The 18,047-nt window shown below is 55.9% G+C and overlaps 1 protein-coding gene across 2 annotated transcripts in view; it reads left to right on the plus strand.

Moving 5' to 3' along the window:
* The window catches only part of camkmt (calmodulin-lysine N-methyltransferase), a 44,924-nt gene extending 27,666 nt beyond the window's left edge, over nt 1-17,258 (plus strand). Inside the window, exons 4-12 of one of the 2 annotated variants that reach the window (XM_086122316.1) lie at nt 4,518-4,578; nt 5,317-5,368; nt 6,989-7,052; nt 9,044-9,110; nt 9,709-9,783; nt 11,429-11,492; nt 12,210-12,341; nt 16,724-16,855; nt 17,069-17,258. In XM_086122316.1, coding sequence (XP_085978442.1) covers nt 4,518-4,578; nt 5,317-5,368; nt 6,989-7,052; nt 9,044-9,110; nt 9,709-9,783; nt 11,429-11,492; nt 12,210-12,341; nt 16,724-16,807 — 599 coding nt within the window. In that variant the 3' untranslated portion in view covers nt 16,808-16,855; nt 17,069-17,258. Of the gene's footprint in view, nt 1-4,517; nt 4,579-5,316; nt 5,369-6,988; nt 7,053-9,043; nt 9,111-9,708; nt 9,784-11,428; nt 11,493-12,209; nt 12,342-16,723 lie in introns of both variants that reach the window. The other variant, XM_086122315.1, reaches the window with a different exon arrangement.
* The last annotated feature ends 789 nt before the right edge of the window (nt 17,259-18,047 follow it).

The following is an 18,047-nucleotide window of genomic DNA, read 5'->3' on the forward strand; positions in this document are numbered from 1 at the left end:
ATGAGAAGACGTGCGGGTGATTTGAAGCAAAACGGGCGGGGCGGGGCCCGCGGCCGGACGTGCCCGCTTTACGGACCCCATCGCGGAGCGTCACTCGATTTTAGAAACAGGGGCTTATTGTGCATCCGTCGCCCCAAAACATCTCAAGTTGAAATGAGCAGATCAAATCTCAATTCAACATTTTCACACGACAGCAAAGAAGCCCCGATCATCAATTTGGAGATTGCCCGTATTTAAAAAAAAAAACAAAAAGCGCAGGGCGGTTTGATATTCTGACCAAATTTAAGATAAGATAAGAAAACCTTTATTAGTCTTGCAAAGGAGAAATTCCAGATTCACAGCAGCAAAGTTATGAAAGGAAGAAGTAGAAAAACAAAATCTAGGAGCTGCTGGAAAGGCGGCCACTCACGCGGCGCCATTTTGAAGTCAAAATAACAAAAATAACACAACACAACATGAAGATCATCAAATCAAAAACCACCCAAAAAAAGCGAAACCTCCACACATGGAGATACATAACTGTAATTTGTCATTTTGCGATCACCGTTGGGGGGGGGGGCGTCATGAAATGTCGATTCCTTTTGTTTTGGCGTTGATTGCACGACGACGATCACGCAGCCGCAATCTCCGTATTTGATGCGTATCCATCTTTTGTCCCACCCCTATTGTCTCCGAACAAATCGTGATCTTCTTGCCGACCGCCGACCGCACCGATCGCAGACCCCCGCCGGCTCTGATTGACAGCTGACTTTGCGCGGGGGCGCCCGCCGGTCACCGGTGGCAACAAATTGGCCTCGTTTTGCAGGCCGATGCGCTTAAGCGGGAGGGAAAGGCGGCCGGCCGGCCGCTGATGGCGAGGGAGGAGCGCCCGAACGGAAAGAGAGAGCCGCTCTTCCTCCCGCTCAATTACCGACCCTCTGCGTGTGCGTGTGTGTGTGTAGCCCCCGCCCACACATCTCGAGGCTCCGCCAGCTGTCTATTGTCCGTCTTTTGTCCCAGCCCGCCGCAGCGCCTCGGGAGTGACATCATTGGCCCAAATGTCTTGTTGACAAATGTTTCTTGGATCTCCTTCGCCCATCGAACAAATGCAAATTCACCTTTTAGCCAGGGAACGCTTCCTGTTGGGCAGGAGCGGGAATGTGGCGTCGCGCCGTGGCAAAAAAAAAAAATGCTTTCCTCACCACTTGCCCCCTTAAGTCACCATTTTCCACCGTGACGTTTTTGGGGAACAAAAGTCGAGCGTCCGTCTCCCCGGCGAAGCTCCTCCCCGCCCGGCCGATTGAGAAGAGGCGCGGGGGGGGCGATGAGGAAACGGGGCCGCGCGCTAGCCGCGCTCACACAATCGCTGAACGGGCCGACGGCGGCCGGCGGCGGCCCGGGAACGGCCGATCGGCCCGCGGGCTTTGTGGAAAGCGGGGATCCCGCCGGCGTGAGAACGTGCGTGTCCCGAGGCTACCCGGGCACGTCCTACTTCCGACGCGCCATTGTTTGCTCGTCAAGAACGAGATCGCCCGCAGAGACGCGCCGCAGACTCGGAACCGGGATGATTGTCAACACACTCGCGTGGGGGAACGCCGTTGCGTTTTGTTGGAGGAGTGAGGGGGGAATCCAAGTTGAGTAAACGAGGCGCCGGAGCGCGAGGAAGTCGCACTTCTTGCCCCGTTCCGACTTGATTCCACGCGGGTACTTTGGCCCTCCGCCGCTTCACCGTCCCGAAAAACAAACCACAAGAAAACGTGCAAGTTTGTCTGCGAAACGGCCGCGCATCCCAAGCCAGCAGTTGCGAACGGTCAGACCAAAGTGGCTTTCGAAGTGACAACGGAAGGAGGCGGGGGGAGCAAGAGGAGGGATTAAGGCCCAGGAAGGTGACGGCGCGTCGGGAGACATGGCTGCCAGCTTTGCGCTCCAAAACGGAGCGCTAAAAGTCATTTCGGCTCCGATAAAGCTCCAAAGCACCCGAGGATGCTTGCCCTCATATCCCCCCCCAATCAGCACCTCTCCGGGGAAACGGGCGGCCTGAAGGCAGAGCCTCCCCCCACCTCCTTACTTATGAATACAACACACACACACACACGCGCGCGCATGCCAAGATTGTTTGCGGTGGTGGGCTTAAGATGCAGATCCCAGAGCCCCCCCGGCTCTCCTTTGGCCTTCTGACATCAGCAAAGAAAAACACCGCCGCCCTCGTGCCAGTCGTATTAGCCCGTGGCGTCAAATTGGATGAGTCTTAACGCGACCACGTAAAGGGCCGCAAACCTGACATGGCAGCGGAACACCCCCCCCCCCCCTGCCCCGTGGATGTCAAGGGCCTTTTCACACTGCACTTAGCACGCCGTCGCCAAAAAGGTTCATGGGATACGCGATGCGAGGTGCCCCTCCATTTTCAATGGCTACATCAAGGGGCGCCGCTTGTCAAGAGCCCCCCCCCCCCCTAGCCAGCCCTGCTTTTCCACGTCTCCCAACGCACCCGAGTCCAACGGTCCGCTCATCGGAAATTCCCTTTTGCTCCTGGCTCGTTCAAACCTTGGGGAGAGCACCAAGGTGTTTCTTTTGACGCCTCGGCACACACTTGGCCATCTCGTGAAGCGCCCCCCCCCCCCCCCCCCCCCCGGGGGTAATCCCGGCCTGCAACTAAAGTAGCCGTGTGAGAGGACAGATTGTCAGTTGATCATGTCCAGCCCGGAGCCTTATCCCTTATTGGATCGGCCGCCGAGGAGGCTTAGGAATTATCTGAGGCCTCGCTTAATGTGCGGTCGGATGAGCGGCGGGGAGTCGCACGGCCCCGAGACGGAGACCAAGCACATGAAAGTGCGCGCGCGCTAAGCAACACTTAACCCCCATCTTGACACCATCTCGCCCGCGACGGGCCCTTGTCTACCTTTTGGAACGGCCCCGCTCGTTCCCCTTTCCCGTCGAATGTCTTGAAACAACGATGCAGCCGTTTCATCGTTTCCTGTTGTCATCGTTTGATTTTTCAATTCACGGTATCTTTGATTCACATTTTTAATTTAGTTTTTGTCATTGAATATCTTGCTTATTTCATTCCGTACCGTTTCCTTTTTTGACCGATTTTAAAATGACGACAGTCGCTCTGATTAGATTTGGATTCGATTAATTGTAAAATGTCGTATCATGACTATTTTAATACTTAATGGAGCGATGGGCGAGTACCGATATGAGGTCTCGAAACAAGCCGCCGACACTTATGGGGGGGGGCGCGTTACCTGCGTCCTAAGCGGCGGCGGCTTCACGCGGCTTAGCTGCCGAGTTAGTATTTCCGGCGGGAGTCCCTCCAATTGCGGCGGGATCCCCGCATCCCCTTCGCTTAGCGGCTAATTCCCTCACCCGAGAGGATGTCTGGGTCACCGGGTCAAGCTAAAAAAAAGAAGTCTCCATCTTTGAAAAATGGGAAGCCAAAAGAAAAAGCTTTGCGATGACTTGATTTGAGTGGCCTTTGCATATCAACGCCGAGAGCGGCGACACATTTGCGCGCCGATCGATGCGCCGGTCGTCGGCCGGCGGCGCCGCCGGCCGAAGGCCAGAAAGGCGCCGGCGCCTTTCCAAATGTCAGCGCGTTCGAGCTGTTCGGACGTATCTTGACACGTCTGCTTTCGCTCTCACGTTCGGACACTTTATCAATAGGCGTTATTAAATCCCGCTTGCTCCGGCTCATCTTGGCAAGCAGGCGTGCGAGGATGATGCCCCCCCCCCCCCCCCCCCCCCGCGCGCTCACCGCTGTCCGGCCCATGACTTGAAGATGCAAGCGTTCATAAGCCGCTTATTATATTGAGCGGCTCCCCTCTCCGCCCTCCCTTGCTGCTTTTTGCTCTCCTCTTCTTCATTCGCTCACTTTTCAAGCGGCAGCAAGCGTTCCCGTCTTGTTCTCCTCTCGCGCTACTTCTCACACACACACACACACACACACACAAAGACGCCGATGCACCGATGTACCGAAGCCAAAGCGACTCCTTCGAAGCCAGAAAGCTAAATTTTTATTCAAATGAATGTTTGCTTCTTCTAGTGCCAAGGTATGAGTGTGTGTGTGTGTGTGTGTGTGTGTGTGTGTGTGTGTGTGTGTGTGTGTGTGTGTGTGTGTGTGTGTGTGTGTGTGTGTGTGTGTGTGCACACGTGAGAGTAACTGACATGGCGGGTCTGAGCGGAGCCTCCAAGTGTGTGTTACGTGCACAGCAGAAGGAGAAGGGCTGAAGCTCGGTGATAAGCCAGATAGGCCTGCATGCTGTGATTATCACCCAGTGGACCTCCTGTCTCACACACACACACACACACACACACACACACACGTGCACAATGAGTCGCATGGATTTAGGACAGACAGACAGACAGACGTGCAAAAGAATAAGACTTGGATGACGAGGCAAAGCGGAAGCCGGCAGGAAAAGCGCGCTGGAAAACAAACGATGCATCCTGTCGGTTTACGTCTTATTGGAATCCGTCGTCGGTTGCTTTGGCTGACTCTTGGTGCGTGTGTGTGTGTGTGTGTGTGTGTGTGTTCCCAGGTGTGTGGCCATCCGAGGAGGCCATGGCTCATTACTGCCTGCGCAACCGCCACATGTTCACGTAAGTTTGCCACCAATATGTCGCACAATGATTGGATGAATGCATGAATGAATGGACCGGTGTACTGAAAAAAGAAATCACCTCACCTCAAATAAACGGCGACTTTTTTTTTTTTTGCCCCGTCTAAATCTCAAGTTATTCCTTTTTTAGCCCTTGGTCCAATCTCACGGATTTTATTTCCACCATTTACCGGCCAAGTCATTGTACGACAGGAAGGAAGGCGTGTAAATGCTAATATGCTAATATGCTTTGCTAAAATGACATCATCAAAATGCCCTTTGTTGTTTTCAATTCAGCTATCTCACAAACTGATTGCTTTGCTGCTTTATGGTAAATAGCAAAAAGAAAAAAAAAAGGTTTTCTCCCTGAAGATTTTTGCCGATAAATCAAATCCGAAGTGGCCCTTGAGCACCTAACTTTCATATGACTTATGACAGATGACGGCAGGTGGAACGTCACCCTTTGATCTCCTGTTTTTGCAGATGCTGGGCTGAGGGCAGGGGGGGGGGGGCTCACGGAAAAGACGGCTATTGATTATCGGGCGGCGAAGTGAAGGTCATTGAGACAGAAAGTGAGAAAAAAAAAAAAGGGAGGCAGCGATGAAGGTGGCCGGGATGAAAGCGGACAAGGCCTGAGATGGTGGAGGGGGGGGGGGGGGCGGATGAAAGGCCGTCCATCAAGCTGCCAAAGTCGCCTTGTCAACAAAAAGTGACTGTCTTCCCCTCTCTGTCCTCTCAGGGGCGCCGTTTGCGAGTTAGGAGGAGGCATGACCTGTCTGGCTGGACTCATGGTAAGACCCGCGCGGGCGGGCACCCGTCGGCAGGGGGGGGGGGTGGCCAATGAAATGGGCCCTCGCAAAACGAGGGGCCTCGGGACGGACACCGGGCGCGTGCGCAAAAAGCAGCTTTTCATCACTCGCCAGTCAATACGGCCGTCCGTCTTTTGACATTGCCGGCCGGAGATGGAATCCGTCGTTCGGGCGTCTCCCTTTCCGTGGCCCTCCTGTGTGTGTGTGTGTGTGTGTGCGCGCGACACGGCAATCGTTAGTTTGATTTCTTTCCACGGGTCATGTGATCCATTTCGCTCCAATCCGGTTGGGCGGCATGACTCCCGCGCAACGCGTGGCTCTTCAAACCCCCGACGTCGGTCACAGAGGGAGGGCCGCGCTGCCCTGGGGGCGGTCGATCAGGGCCAACCGCACAGCCCGCCGCCAATCGCCGATTGTTTATCGGGCGCGCTCGCCCGGCCGGTTGATCGTCCGCCGATCCTTTTCAGCCGATTTCCATGGAAAAGGATGCGATCGGCATATGTCGCTCGATGCCTTCGCTAGCTGATCGCGATGTACGATCGCCCCGCAGCTTGCTCCTTGCAGCCCGCGTGCCCCCCTAGTCTCCGTAACACCCCGTGGCAAATTTGGAGCGTTTTGTTCCTCCGAATTGAATTTGTCGGTTCACCGATGGGAAATACTCGACGGATGAGTCCACGATTATTCGTGAGTGAGCAATCGGAAGATTGCCAAATGCGCGCCGAGTCCGGGTGATCGCTATCGCAATCGGCAGCATCGACCCCAGATCGGAAGACTCCTAAAGATCCTCAAACAAATGTGACCCGGGCCAGCCTTTAAAATCGGGACTTGAGTCATTGAGGGGAAAATTTGCGGGCCGTGAACATGTGTGTGCGTGCGCGCGTGTGCGCGTGTGTCTCCCCGCATGCTTCACATATGACTTTTCTTTCTTGTCCGCGTGCCAGCGCTGACAGATAACGCCGCCTCGGCTTTGTATGCATGCAAAGCAAAACGCGCGCGGCCAAAGTGACAGCCTGACACAAAAAGTGAGTGATGTATTCAGAAAGCGGGAGAGAGAACGCCAAAAGGGCTTATAGTTAAGCGCACACCTCTTTATCTACATCTGTCTCACACACACACACACGTGCGCACGCACTATCCACTCTCCGCCTCGCCTCCCTTCCATTTTTTATTTTTTTTGTCATCTCCCTCCTCCGACGCCTCTCGCCGCCGCCGCAAAGTTACGTGAAGGGCATCAGGCAGGCCCGGCGAGCCGAGCGCAGAGTGACAGCGGCGAGCGGGAGCGATGGCTCGGCCCGATAAACAGCCGCCGTCAAATGAAAAGGCTCAGCGCTTGCCATCATCTCCCACCCCCCAGCCCCCCCTCCTCCCCTCCCCTGTCACAATGCAATTACGGAACAGAATGATAGCAAGATAGCGGCCCCCACCGCTAGCCGCCATGATAAAAGTATTGACTGATTTGATTGAATGATTAAAATAATGCAGACATAGAAATGGGCTGAAGATAGAAGTGGGGAAAGATGAGGGGGCGGTGGGGGGGGGGGGGGGGCGTCGCAGGGTGTCTGGCGCCCATGCGGTGCTCCGACGTTGCCCTCGTTATTTCAGGTGGCCGCGTGTGCCGACGCCAAGGAAGTGCTGCTGTCGGACGGCAACGAGCAGTGCGTCGACAGTATCCTTTGCTCCCGCTGGCCAGCTTCTGCTGCCGCTGCTCTTTTGATTCCAATCTGGACTCATTTTTGGGGGGGTGGAGGGGGGGGGGGGAGTTGCCGCCACATCGCGCATAAGTTCTGCACTTGCCGGTTCGTCCCGACTCGGAGGTCCGTCCGTCCGTCCGTCTCGGCGACCTTTCCCAGCAACCGCGAGCAGGCCGGCCGCCGTCGTCGTCGTCATTCCTGTTGCCTTTCCGCTCTGGCCCTCGCGTTTCGCCGGAGCTACACAAACAAGCAAAGACACTTTTGCCGCCACAAAAGCAGGAAATGTGCAAAAAATGCGCATTTTCACCCGTACGGCCCTTCCAGATTTAGCCGCGCTTACAATATCTTTCCGTGTCTCGGCCGGCAACAATCACAATAAGAACAAAACAATAACGCACGCACACGCGCTTGCGGCAACAATGCACCATTGACCCGCCCGCTTTGTTTCAGCAGAACAAAAACACACCCAGAAATCGTCAGGAGGCGAACGGCCGCCGTTTGAGGCCGCGAGGGGAGCAGATGTGAGGAGCTTCATCTATCTTTGACCTCACTCGTAGCGGCTCTGAAAAGATGGCCGCACGTGTTGCCCGATCGCGAGCGGTCGCCATCGGTGAGCGAACAGGGCGTCGCAACGTGGCACCGTAGAGCGGGAAAGGTCTTTGTGGTGATGTCGCAAACCCGCTACCCCCCCCCCCCCCCCCCCCCCCAAAAACGCCAAAAGAAAAGCTTCTCTTTCACTTTGGGTTGTGTGTGTGTGCGGGTGCGGGTGCGGGTGCGCGCGCGCCGACCTCCCCCCCCCCCCCCCCCCAGTGGTGCGCCGGTGATGGGATTACAGTAAGCCGCTGTCATGGCGGCGCACAACACGCCGACGCGCAGGTGGGGCGCCAGTCTTTCAAAGGCCAGCCCGGCCCCCCCGGGGCCGTACGGTCGAGCCGTAACTCGCAACCGCCCCGCCCTCATTCCAGACGGCCGGATCGGTTTGAAATTTTTACGCCCGTATTTTCATTCCCGAGATATTTTGGCGCGCGCGAGAGAAAATGAGAAGATGAGACGTTAGCAAAGCGCTTCGTTCTTGTCCGCTAGGAAGCCCGATTTGAAGGCAAGGGAAGGCGTGGCATTCGGAAGCTGTGGGCTCCCTTTCTGAGAAGGCCTCCTTTCATCTTTTCCTTTCCTTTTCTTTACGATGCTGTCTCGACACCTTTGTGTGGCTCTCATTTCGTCGCGCGGCATCTTCGTCGATCGGATTTGTCCCTTTGCGGGCTTTAAAGACAAGCAAATCCTAATTGAATGGCGGCGCCGCTCCACAAGCCGGTGGATTTATAGGCAAGTCCGCATCCATCGGCCCGCCTCGGCGCCCGCGCGCACGTGCGGGTTAAAAGCTTTTCGATTGATCCGGCGATGGGGGGGCCGGGGCGCCGCTTTGGCCTCCCCGTCGGCGTCGGCCGCGGAGCCGCGTGATGGGGCGGAGCCAAAACGAACACGCGGAAACGAGTTTAGGCCGCGAGCGGTTCCGCTTTCCGAGGTGTCCCGGCGAGATGCGACCGATGGCTTTTTTGCCGCGGCGATTTGTCTGTCATGAAACCTGTTCCTGCGGGGGGGGGGGGGGGGGGGTTCGTGTTTCGCATCGCACAACGTGAAATTGTGTTCCGCTTGGTGTCATTCCAACGACCGCACGAAAAAACTCTGGCGAACGTCTTCTCGTTTCTTCCTCGCGTGACATATGTCGCGCATCACGTGCCCGACTGGCGTTGTTTTGCATCGTCGCGCTGGTTGAGTCGCAAGCTGGAGAGTCTTCCGAACGAGATGGACAAGTACGCCCGCTAGTACGCGACTTCAACAACGGCGGCGATTCCACAGGCTCGAAAATGAACGTTTGGAAGGAGAGCGCTCCATTGAAGCGAGCATCGGATGTCGACGTGGTTTGCCCCCCCCTGTTTCCAAAGCGTCCTTGACCGCTGCCCGTCAGATGTGCGAGGGATCGTCGAGAGAAACCAGCGAGTGGGCAAGTTTGGCTCGACGCGCGTCTCTACCAGGTGAGGCGAGTTTGGAGAGAGAGATGAGCCATCCGGGGGGTGGCGCGCGTTTCCCGGTACCGACCCAAATGACTGCGGCGCTCTCATCGCGAGACACTTTTGCCCTCCCGCGCCTTTTCCCGCGAGTGGAAGACGGAAGGAGCGGGAGTGGGGGGGCGACCCCCTGTTGCGATCCGGGATTTTGTTGACGGAGTGTTAAGAATGCCCAATTAACTCATTCAGTAGCAGCCAATTCTAGACCGAGTCTGAAAAGACGTTTAAAAACGTCTTTGGGAGTGAATGAGTTAATAATCCCGGCGATCGGACAGCGCGAGTGAGAAAAAAAGGCTCATCAAAAAGCACTTCTCAGCCTCCAAAGACGAGCGCGTTCTCTCTTTGTGACGTCGGCGAACAACAACGACAACAGCTTCAATCTACACTTGAAAACAAATCGAATAAAAACACCCGCGCGGCGACGGGGGTCCCTCGATAGAAATGCACGCGGCTGATGAAATGGAATGGCGTTTGACAAATTGACATTGAAAGGAGGCCGAAAGTGTCCGTTTGCAAGGCAGACGGGATCGCACCGCTGTTGAACTTTGCCCCGGTTGTGTCGCAGGGTGCTGAGGTGGGAGCGGGAGCCGCACGTGGCGGCGTTCCAAGGCCGTTTCGACGTGGTCATCTGCGCCGACTGGTAGGTGCCGCCTCCGTTTGACACCAAATTGCTACGTTTTCACGCAAGTTTTTGAACTTGCCGCCCTCTCGGGTGGTCGCCAAGTGGGGCGAAATCGTCGACGCGACGGCTTTTGGCGAGCGTCCGTTTTGTCTTTTGCGGGGGCCCGGTCCCGCCCCCCCCCCCCCCCCCCCCCCCCCTCCCGACGCTTCTCTTCCGGTTGGTCCGAAGGCGGAGCTCCCTTTCGGATCAACCGATGATGTCACCGGTTTCCTCCGGCCGGAGGGCGACAAAGATAGCCGGCCGTGCACTTTGACCGGGACCGCCCGGTGTCCGCGTGTCCCGCTCGGGAGACAATAGGGTGGTCTTCAAGGGGCGGGGCCGCTCCGTTTGACAACGCCCGCTTCTTGAGGCCATGTGACAAATCTCGTTTTGCTTCTTCCCTCCCCAACACTGTGGTTTTTTTTTTTTTTTTTGTAAACGGCGATAGTGACTCATTTTATCCGGTGGCCCCCCAGTGACCCGCTGTCCTTCCCTTGCACTTTAGCGTGCGTGCGTATCAGAGGCGGCGGCGCCTCCGCCCGAGCAAGCTCGCTTCCTTGTTGTTGTTCGCCGCCCGCTCTTCCTCTGCGAGTGGATCGGCGCGGCAAACTAAAGCAAACGCAAACTTGTCCCCTCTCAAGGCGAATCGAGCTCAAGCCGCCGCGCCCCCCCCCCCCCCGTCCGCCCCGGCAACAATAATAAACTCGGCGTGCGCACATCCTGGTTTCGCTATTCGCGCCGCGTCGCTGTCCCGCCCGCAAACACGTGATGCACTTTGGAGTAACGTTTCGACCAAAGGTATCGGACGGGTGGGCGGGGGGGGTCCAGATTGCAGTGGCATCCTGCAGTGGGATGTGCCGAATTATGCCAAATCTGTATTGTTGCACTTTAGTCACATTGATCAGACTGCATCTGGCTAGATGATGGTTAGGTTTTTTTTTAGGGGTGGGGGTGGGGGTGGGGGCGTTTTTTTTTTAAATGTAGACATGATTTCAATGGAGTGCGCGTTATGACACACACACGCGGACTTGATTTTGTGTTTTTCGATGGCCGCTGCAATCGTGCGCTTCAAGTGCAACGTTTCATCCGCAGAACATTTCCGTGGACTTGAGATTTGACTTTCAGATGGTTGGCGCGGGTTTTCCATGTGTCCAGGAAGCATGAGGGAAAAAAATGGCAGCATGCTTGGAGGATCAGAGTGCACCTCGGAAAGAAATTCAACAAATATCTTTTTTTATGCTGCACTCATCGAGTTTCCTTCCATGATGAGACCTTTTTACTTTCAATTTGAGTTTTGTAAATGACAAAACTGAACGTTTTTGACAGTGCGGCATCCGCTTTGATCGGCCAAATAGCAAATCGGGTTCCTTGTCCTCTACGGGGCGACTTGCAGGTTTCTTTTCCTGTTTCACCTCCACACGCGCTTTTTTTGGTGAACGTACGCGCACGTAATGCGCACCTTGCTGCTCAACTCGGGCAACTTGTTGTATATGTCCATTTTTGGATTATTCTTGTGGGGGGGGGGGGGCTGTGTCATCCTGCCAGTGGATTTGTTTACGAAATGAAAAGAATTATCAGCAGCCGCCATGACGACAATGCGCGCTAACCTCGCTCTCTCTCCCAGTTTGTTTCTGGACCAATACCGAAGCAGCCTGGTGGGTGCCATAAGGAGATTACTGCGCCCCAACGTAAGTGCGCCCGCGTCTGCTGTCTGTGCTTATTCCTCTAAATCAGCTCTGCGCTCTCCTCAGTCATAATTAGGCCTCGGCGCATATTAATAATGCGACGGGCTTCATATCGTGTCGCGCTTTCATGCTCGGGCGGCGCTCTGATCTGCGCGGCTCCGCCTCCCGGCTCCCCTTCATGCTAGCAACCCAACAGTGACTTCTCCCGTTTCGCCCCGCGATAAGACCGCGCTCTACGGGGGGGGGGGCACCGGCATGTTCTGGTGGCAATGGAAGCAAAAGGTCGCAAGAGATACGCTTGAGATTTCTCTTCATCTGAGGCGAGCGCCTCACGTTTCAAGTACAGAAACGGCGCAGGGAAGTTGGAGAAAAGGAGATATTCAAATACAAACGCCGCAAGGAGAAGGAAGGAAGGAAGGCGAGGCCGCGGCCGGAAAACGGCGCGCCAATTACACTTGAAAGTTGAAGAGCGACCGGAGGAAAGATCACACGCAAAGACGTTTCCTTTCAAGCCTTTCGGTGACAGGAAGGCTTCAATTAGCCACAAATCGTTGTCACGGTTTCGCCGCGCGAGCGCTCGCTCGTCCGAAAAGCACGTGGATTCTCATCCCGCCGCGGGCCACGTGCTTTCGGGAGCTCGCATTTGCCGCCTTGAGGAAATGAAAAGGCCGCGCGGCTTTCTGAGGCGAACTCGCCGTTGACGCTCTTCTTCCCGTCCAGGGCGTGGCCTTGGTGCTGGCCCCGCGGCGAGGCCACACCCTCGCCAGCTTCTGTCGGCTGGCCGGGCGGGCGGGCCTCCTGGTGGATCAGCGCCGGCAGTACGATGCGCAGGTGTGGGACGTGCATCTCAAGGTACGACCGCCGTCCTTTTTATGCTTTCCGCCAATGAGTGAAAAACAAACCAAAAAAAAGCACCGGTGGCGCGTCGCGGTGATTCGTTCGATCGCCGGCGGAGGAATCGACAGCGCTCGAGCAACAAATCAAAACAAGCGACCGCCACCAGCGCAACCGATCCAGCCGCTCGGTGCCGATGGAATGGTCGGGCTGCAAAAACAAACAAAAAAAAAAACAACCGAGCGAGCGAGATGAGCCGTGCGAGGGTCTTTGATTTTCAAGCGGCATTTGGAAGCCAATCGACGCCTTGTGCCATTCATCTCCGTTGTCAATAAGTCTTTCAATCCAGCATCGGATGGCGCGCCCGCCGCCGAAACCTGCCGCGGAAAGCGCCCCGGTTCAAAAGAAGCGGCGTCCCGCTGCGCTCTCCATTCACGCGCCATCGCGCCGCGCGGCGCGGCGACCGCCGGACGGCCGGCGGTCCGCCGGCGCAATTGGCGCCGACACCGCAGCTCAATTGCGCCTTCCGGGTGTGCGGGTGTCACGTGACACCCGCCGGGCTCCTCCTCTTAAAGGCACAGACGTTACCATCGTATTTTCAAAAATGATAGTATTTTATCCTTGCGAAAAGTCTGTTTACACACGATTCATTGAGGTGATGTAAAAAAAAAAAATCATCTAGTCCAGGGGTGGGCAAACTACGGCCCGCGGGCCGAATCCGGCCCGTTGGTCTTTTTAATCCGGCCCGCCGAAGGTCGGTCCACAATTAAGGTTCGATGTGAATGATTGCATTCATTTCAATTGGACGTGTAATGACAGGCATTTCACCGCCAGGTGGCGCATCGACTTGAAGTTGCAGAACACGGGGGGGGGGCGGGGCAATCTTTTCGACCACCTAGTACCTCTGTATCGCTCTACTTCTACTGGTCTGATCACAACCCATCTGCAGCGATGCACAGGCTAAAATAGGTCATCAACAACACTTTTGTCATTTAAAAAAAGTATATTAATAACGTACGTTCATGCTTTTGTTCTGTTGATGTTTGATATGGACTGTCAACAAATGCAGTTTTTTTTTAATGTACCATAGCTCGTGCTGACCTGGCCCTTCTGTCAAATTTTAAAAGTCAATGCGGCCCCCGAGCCAAAAAGTTTGCCCACCCCTGATCTCGTCCCTCGATTGCAGGCGGGTCCGAAGTCGTTTTTGTTTGTTTTTCGCAATATGGTCGCTAATGATTAAAATGGTTGAAGCGGACCTTTTCGTGCAACTACAAGCGTTTGGAAATACTTTGGAATGAATTGCTCGGGATTACGTCAAAGCGTGCGCACGTGTTCACGCACACACGCACACACACACACTGGGAGGTGAGGTGGCGCGTACAAAAATGAGGACAGCTTGGAGTGTCCCCCTTCCCATCTGAAGGCGATGAAGTCTCCTTTGCCTATCTTGTGATAAACACACTGAAAGAATGTGTGCGCGGTGGACACATATATCATCCAATCGTGCGCGCGCGGGCGCGTGTGTGTGTGTGCGTGCGACTGACCATCCCTACACACTTGGACACACGGCGACAGAAAAAAAAAAAAAAAAAAGTGATATCACCAGCTCGCACAGACCAGACATCACTTCGAAGGCGTATTGGCCAGACATGACACGCAAACGTGCCACGCGATGATATCACACCCAAACATACGCCGGTAAAACACACGCGCGCGCGCGCGCGCGCGCGCGCGCCAATGAGCAGCTGCTCCTCATTTGCGCTTCAGATTAGCTTTCCTTGACGAGACGTGTTTACTTGCAGTGGGAGGGCCAAGAAACAAAACGGGACAATATCACAACCTGCAGCGGAATACACACACACACACGCACGCTGTGGGATTTGCACGTCACGTCGGCTTCGAAGAAAGAACCAAACGCAAAAGCTTGATTCTGTGGAAGAAGTCAAACCAAAAAGCCCGAACAAGTTAGAGCGGCAGCCCCAAAGCGTGTGCCGTCGGCTCACTTTGCTTCACCTTCCCCAACGTCGCGGCTCTTCTTGAACGCGCACATTTTCATCCCTCCTGGGAAATTCCTAATGGCCTTATCTTGGTGTGTTTTTTTTTGTAATTTTTGAACGCGCGTGCGCGTTTTGTGACGACGGCGGCGGCCCGCGAGCTTGCGTTGTTCGTCGCAAAAGTAAGCCTCCGAATTGTAAGCGCGAGCGCGTGTGTGCTGGTGCGTGCGCGACAGGCGGCGAGCGGGCCCGGCGCCTTATCCTCTTATCCCCGCGCTCGCGGACCAGAGAGGCAAGCAGCTGCAGGGGACTGCAAGCGGCCTGATAATGCCGCCGCTATTTTCCGAGCCGCCATCTTAATCTTGTTACTGCAATGCTTGTGAAGAGAGAGTCATGAATTTTAATTTCTCGCTCTCGCGGGCGGCGCAGGAGCGCCTGTTCCCCCCCCCCCCCCCACCCCCCCCCCTCCCCTCCCCTTCCCATCTTTTGCAGGAGTAGTTGCCGCCGCCGCCAAACTCGGGCCGCCGTTTCCCCCGGCGCACTTGTTGATTCACGGCGACGCGTTTTTGCATCCGTATCATTCCGTCGCAGGCCCCGTTTTGGCTCACGCCTCGGTTTCGAAAGGAAGCGCGCCCTCGGGAGCCGGCCGATAACTCTCGAGTTGCTCCCGACCGGCGTGGCTGCGGTGGGAAAGGGACTCTCCGTGTCACTCCGCATTTGGGTCCCGGAATAACCGACCACACGACTCAATTAGGCCTCCGAAATAAGGAAAAGACACAACGCGAAAGGCGCAAAAAGAACCGGAAGTGAAAGGGTCCGGCGGCCAGAGTGAACCGGGCACGGAGGAAGAACCCAAATATGGACCAAAGGTGTGACCCGTAATACTTGGGCAGAAATCGCCAGCGCAAAAATAACAGAGACCGGATAGCAGAATGCGAAGCTCATTAAGAGCCGCCGGCAGCGCATCCGGGTTTGAAAAGGAAGCGGGCACCAGAATACCCGCTTTCCAAAATGGGATCCAAGTAAACAGGTACCAAAGGAGCCAGGCACTATCATGAGTTGGACACCAGAAGAACTGCCTCCCGAAATAGCTCGGCGCCATGATACGGAAAGTGTGCCGGGAGCTAGGTCCCCCCCCCCCCCCCGAAACTTGAGCATTGAGGGACCACCATAACTGCTTACGAAGGTAACCTGGTACTGAAATGGACTGGCGGGTTAGAGACCAAAATAGCAAGTGATCCAAGAAGGAAAAGTTACAGAGAAGTGGGGAGGGGGGAGGGGGGGGGGCAAAAATGGAGCAACCTTCTCTCGGCGTAGCAAACGTGCAGCGGTAACGGCCGCGTGCCCCATTGAACCGAGTGGTACCGTTGGGTCGAAACATGACTTTTGCTTGAATAGAGACACCCCCCGCCCCCCCCCCACCCCCTTCCGTAGTCCCGCCTTTTCCGCTTCCCCCCCCGCTGTGCCGAGAGGAGACGTCGAAATGAAGAGGCCGTACAAGAGAGCGGGAGGGGGCACAGAAGTGGCACTGAAAGAAATGACTCGCACCTTGCAGAGGGGGGGCAAAAAAGCGAGGTTGACGGAGAGAAAAGGGGGGGGGGGGTCGGGGAGGCGATTTGGGCAGCCACCCATGACGCTGATTAGGCAGCCCGCGATCAGGAGGAACAGCTTTGCTTGTTAAACTTTTCACCTCTGCCAGCTCTCAGCCGTCCTCGCCCCCCTCCCTCACCTGTTTTCCTTCCCTTCCTCCCCCTTGGCTCCTTCCGCCCGCCGGCATTTAATGTGAAAGCTGCTCAACACAGTGCTCTTCCGGCGGGGCGAGGGCGGGGGTTACACAGGCAGCTGCCCTTCCACGCCCATTAGCCCTTGTGGCTGAAGGCTCTCCCCCCCCCCCCCCTGTTCCCTTCTTCTCTCTATATAAGGGTGTAGGGGGGGGGGGGGTCACTGGTTCAACCCCCGGAGGGGAGATAACGCCAAGGCGGCGGGAGGCTTGGGTGTGGCCTGCAAGAATTGAGCCAAGCAAGTGGTTGAGCAGGTCGCCCGCAAGCTAGCCGAGCGCCCAAAAGTAGCCGCGCGGCAAACTCACAGGGCACTTCTGAGAAGGACATTCAACAACTTTACAGCAAGTAGCGACCCCCCCCCCCTCCCCCCCCCCCCAAAAAAAAAAGATTGATGTCATCCTCTCCCAAAATAAAACAATTGGCAATTACTCCTGGTAAAGGCACACAAGCTGCAAAACGCCTCTCGGAATAACGAACGGGCGACCGCAATTTTCAGGCCCCCAAATAACGGGGGGCGGCGGGGAAGGCGACCCCAAACAAAAGTAGCCGAAGCAAAGAACCGCGAGTGAAAAAGAGGCCGTCTTGTGGCCTGACGCCGCCGCTTCTGTCTTGTGTCGGCGCTCAGATGCTGCAAGAAGGCAAAGAGGCCTACGACGAGAACCTGCACTACCCTCTGCTCGTCACCTTGAGCAAAGGAGCTCAAGCTTAGCGAAAGACGCCCGCCCGCCGCCGAGCCTCGGTTCGACTCTATCGCCAGGCAAGTGAAGATCCGTCTCGTCGCGCGTCCTCCTTCTTTTCGCACGCGGAAAAGATTCCACCCGGCACCAGAACCTGCGCGGCCATTTTAGCCCGGCAGCAACGTAAAGCGGCAGAATCGTGTCGGGTGGAAACTTGCCATGTGCCAATTTGTTCCATGTTGTATTTCTTGCACCATTGCAAGAGCTCCTTGTTTTCATGCCGTTTCTTGAAGGCGTTTGAACCTCAAACGAGCGTTCATGTGGAACCCCGCATCGTCCATGCGCCTTTTCTCACGTCTCCGTGTGCAGTTTTTGCATCTGGACTTGAGTTTGGCCCCCGTGCGGCTCGCTCTGACCTCGCGTTCACTCTTGACCATCGGCGCAATCTCATTTTGTCACTTAATAAAAACAACTCGCAACACATTCTCAGAGCATTGTGGTCTTTTTTTTTTTCTTTTTTGGTTCGTCGCCCCCCCCCCCGCAATTCTCACATTTACTTCCAGTAAAAGAGCGAGCGTTGGTAATTGTGCGGCGCCGTTCTAGTGGCAAAAGCGCCGTGTCGGCACCTCGCGTGTGTTCTTTTTGTCAAGAATTAAGGCGTTAAATGCTTACAGATGTAATAAAGTTTCGTCGGGCCCCCCGATTGGCTGCGGCCCGCCTTTCCAACACAATGGCCTCCTGCTGGCTAAGCTGGTGCCAGACAAGCTAACACACACGCACGCACGCACGCACGCACGTATCCAGCCCAGTCAACCATCTTCCACTCGGCGGGAATAAAAGAGAGAGGGATCAAGAAGGGAGGGAGTGCAGCTAATCCTGCAGCCTCACTCTTGTGTTTATCAGTGAGGAGGAGGAGGGCGAGTTGTCGGGGGGGGGGGGGAGGAGCTACAGCGAGGCCTCCTGATCCGTCTTTTAACATTTGAAAGAGCTCCGCGCGCACTCTCCTCCCTCCGGACCCGAACGAGCGGAGAGAACCCCGAAATGGCCAGACCGAGTGCGAGTAGTAAGAAACGCAAGTCAATAAATGCAAGCGAAAAGCCAGTGATGGAGTGGCCGAGTGAGTGATCGAACGCGGGAGGGGGGGGGGGGGGGAGAAAAGGGAGACAGAGCGCTCCCCGACTCGACACAAGGGCCCCATTAACTTGACCACTTGCCCTTTGCGCACAAAGGCACGGCCGGCCCATCGCCACGCCCACCCAATTATCCGCGATT

Source organism: Hippocampus guttulatus, chromosome 10, assembly GCF_054856545.1.
Source record: "Hippocampus guttulatus isolate MCC_2025c chromosome 10, RoL_Hgut_1.0, whole genome shotgun sequence".
In the NCBI taxonomy this organism is placed as follows: Eukaryota; Metazoa; Chordata; class Actinopteri; order Syngnathiformes; family Syngnathidae; genus Hippocampus; species Hippocampus guttulatus.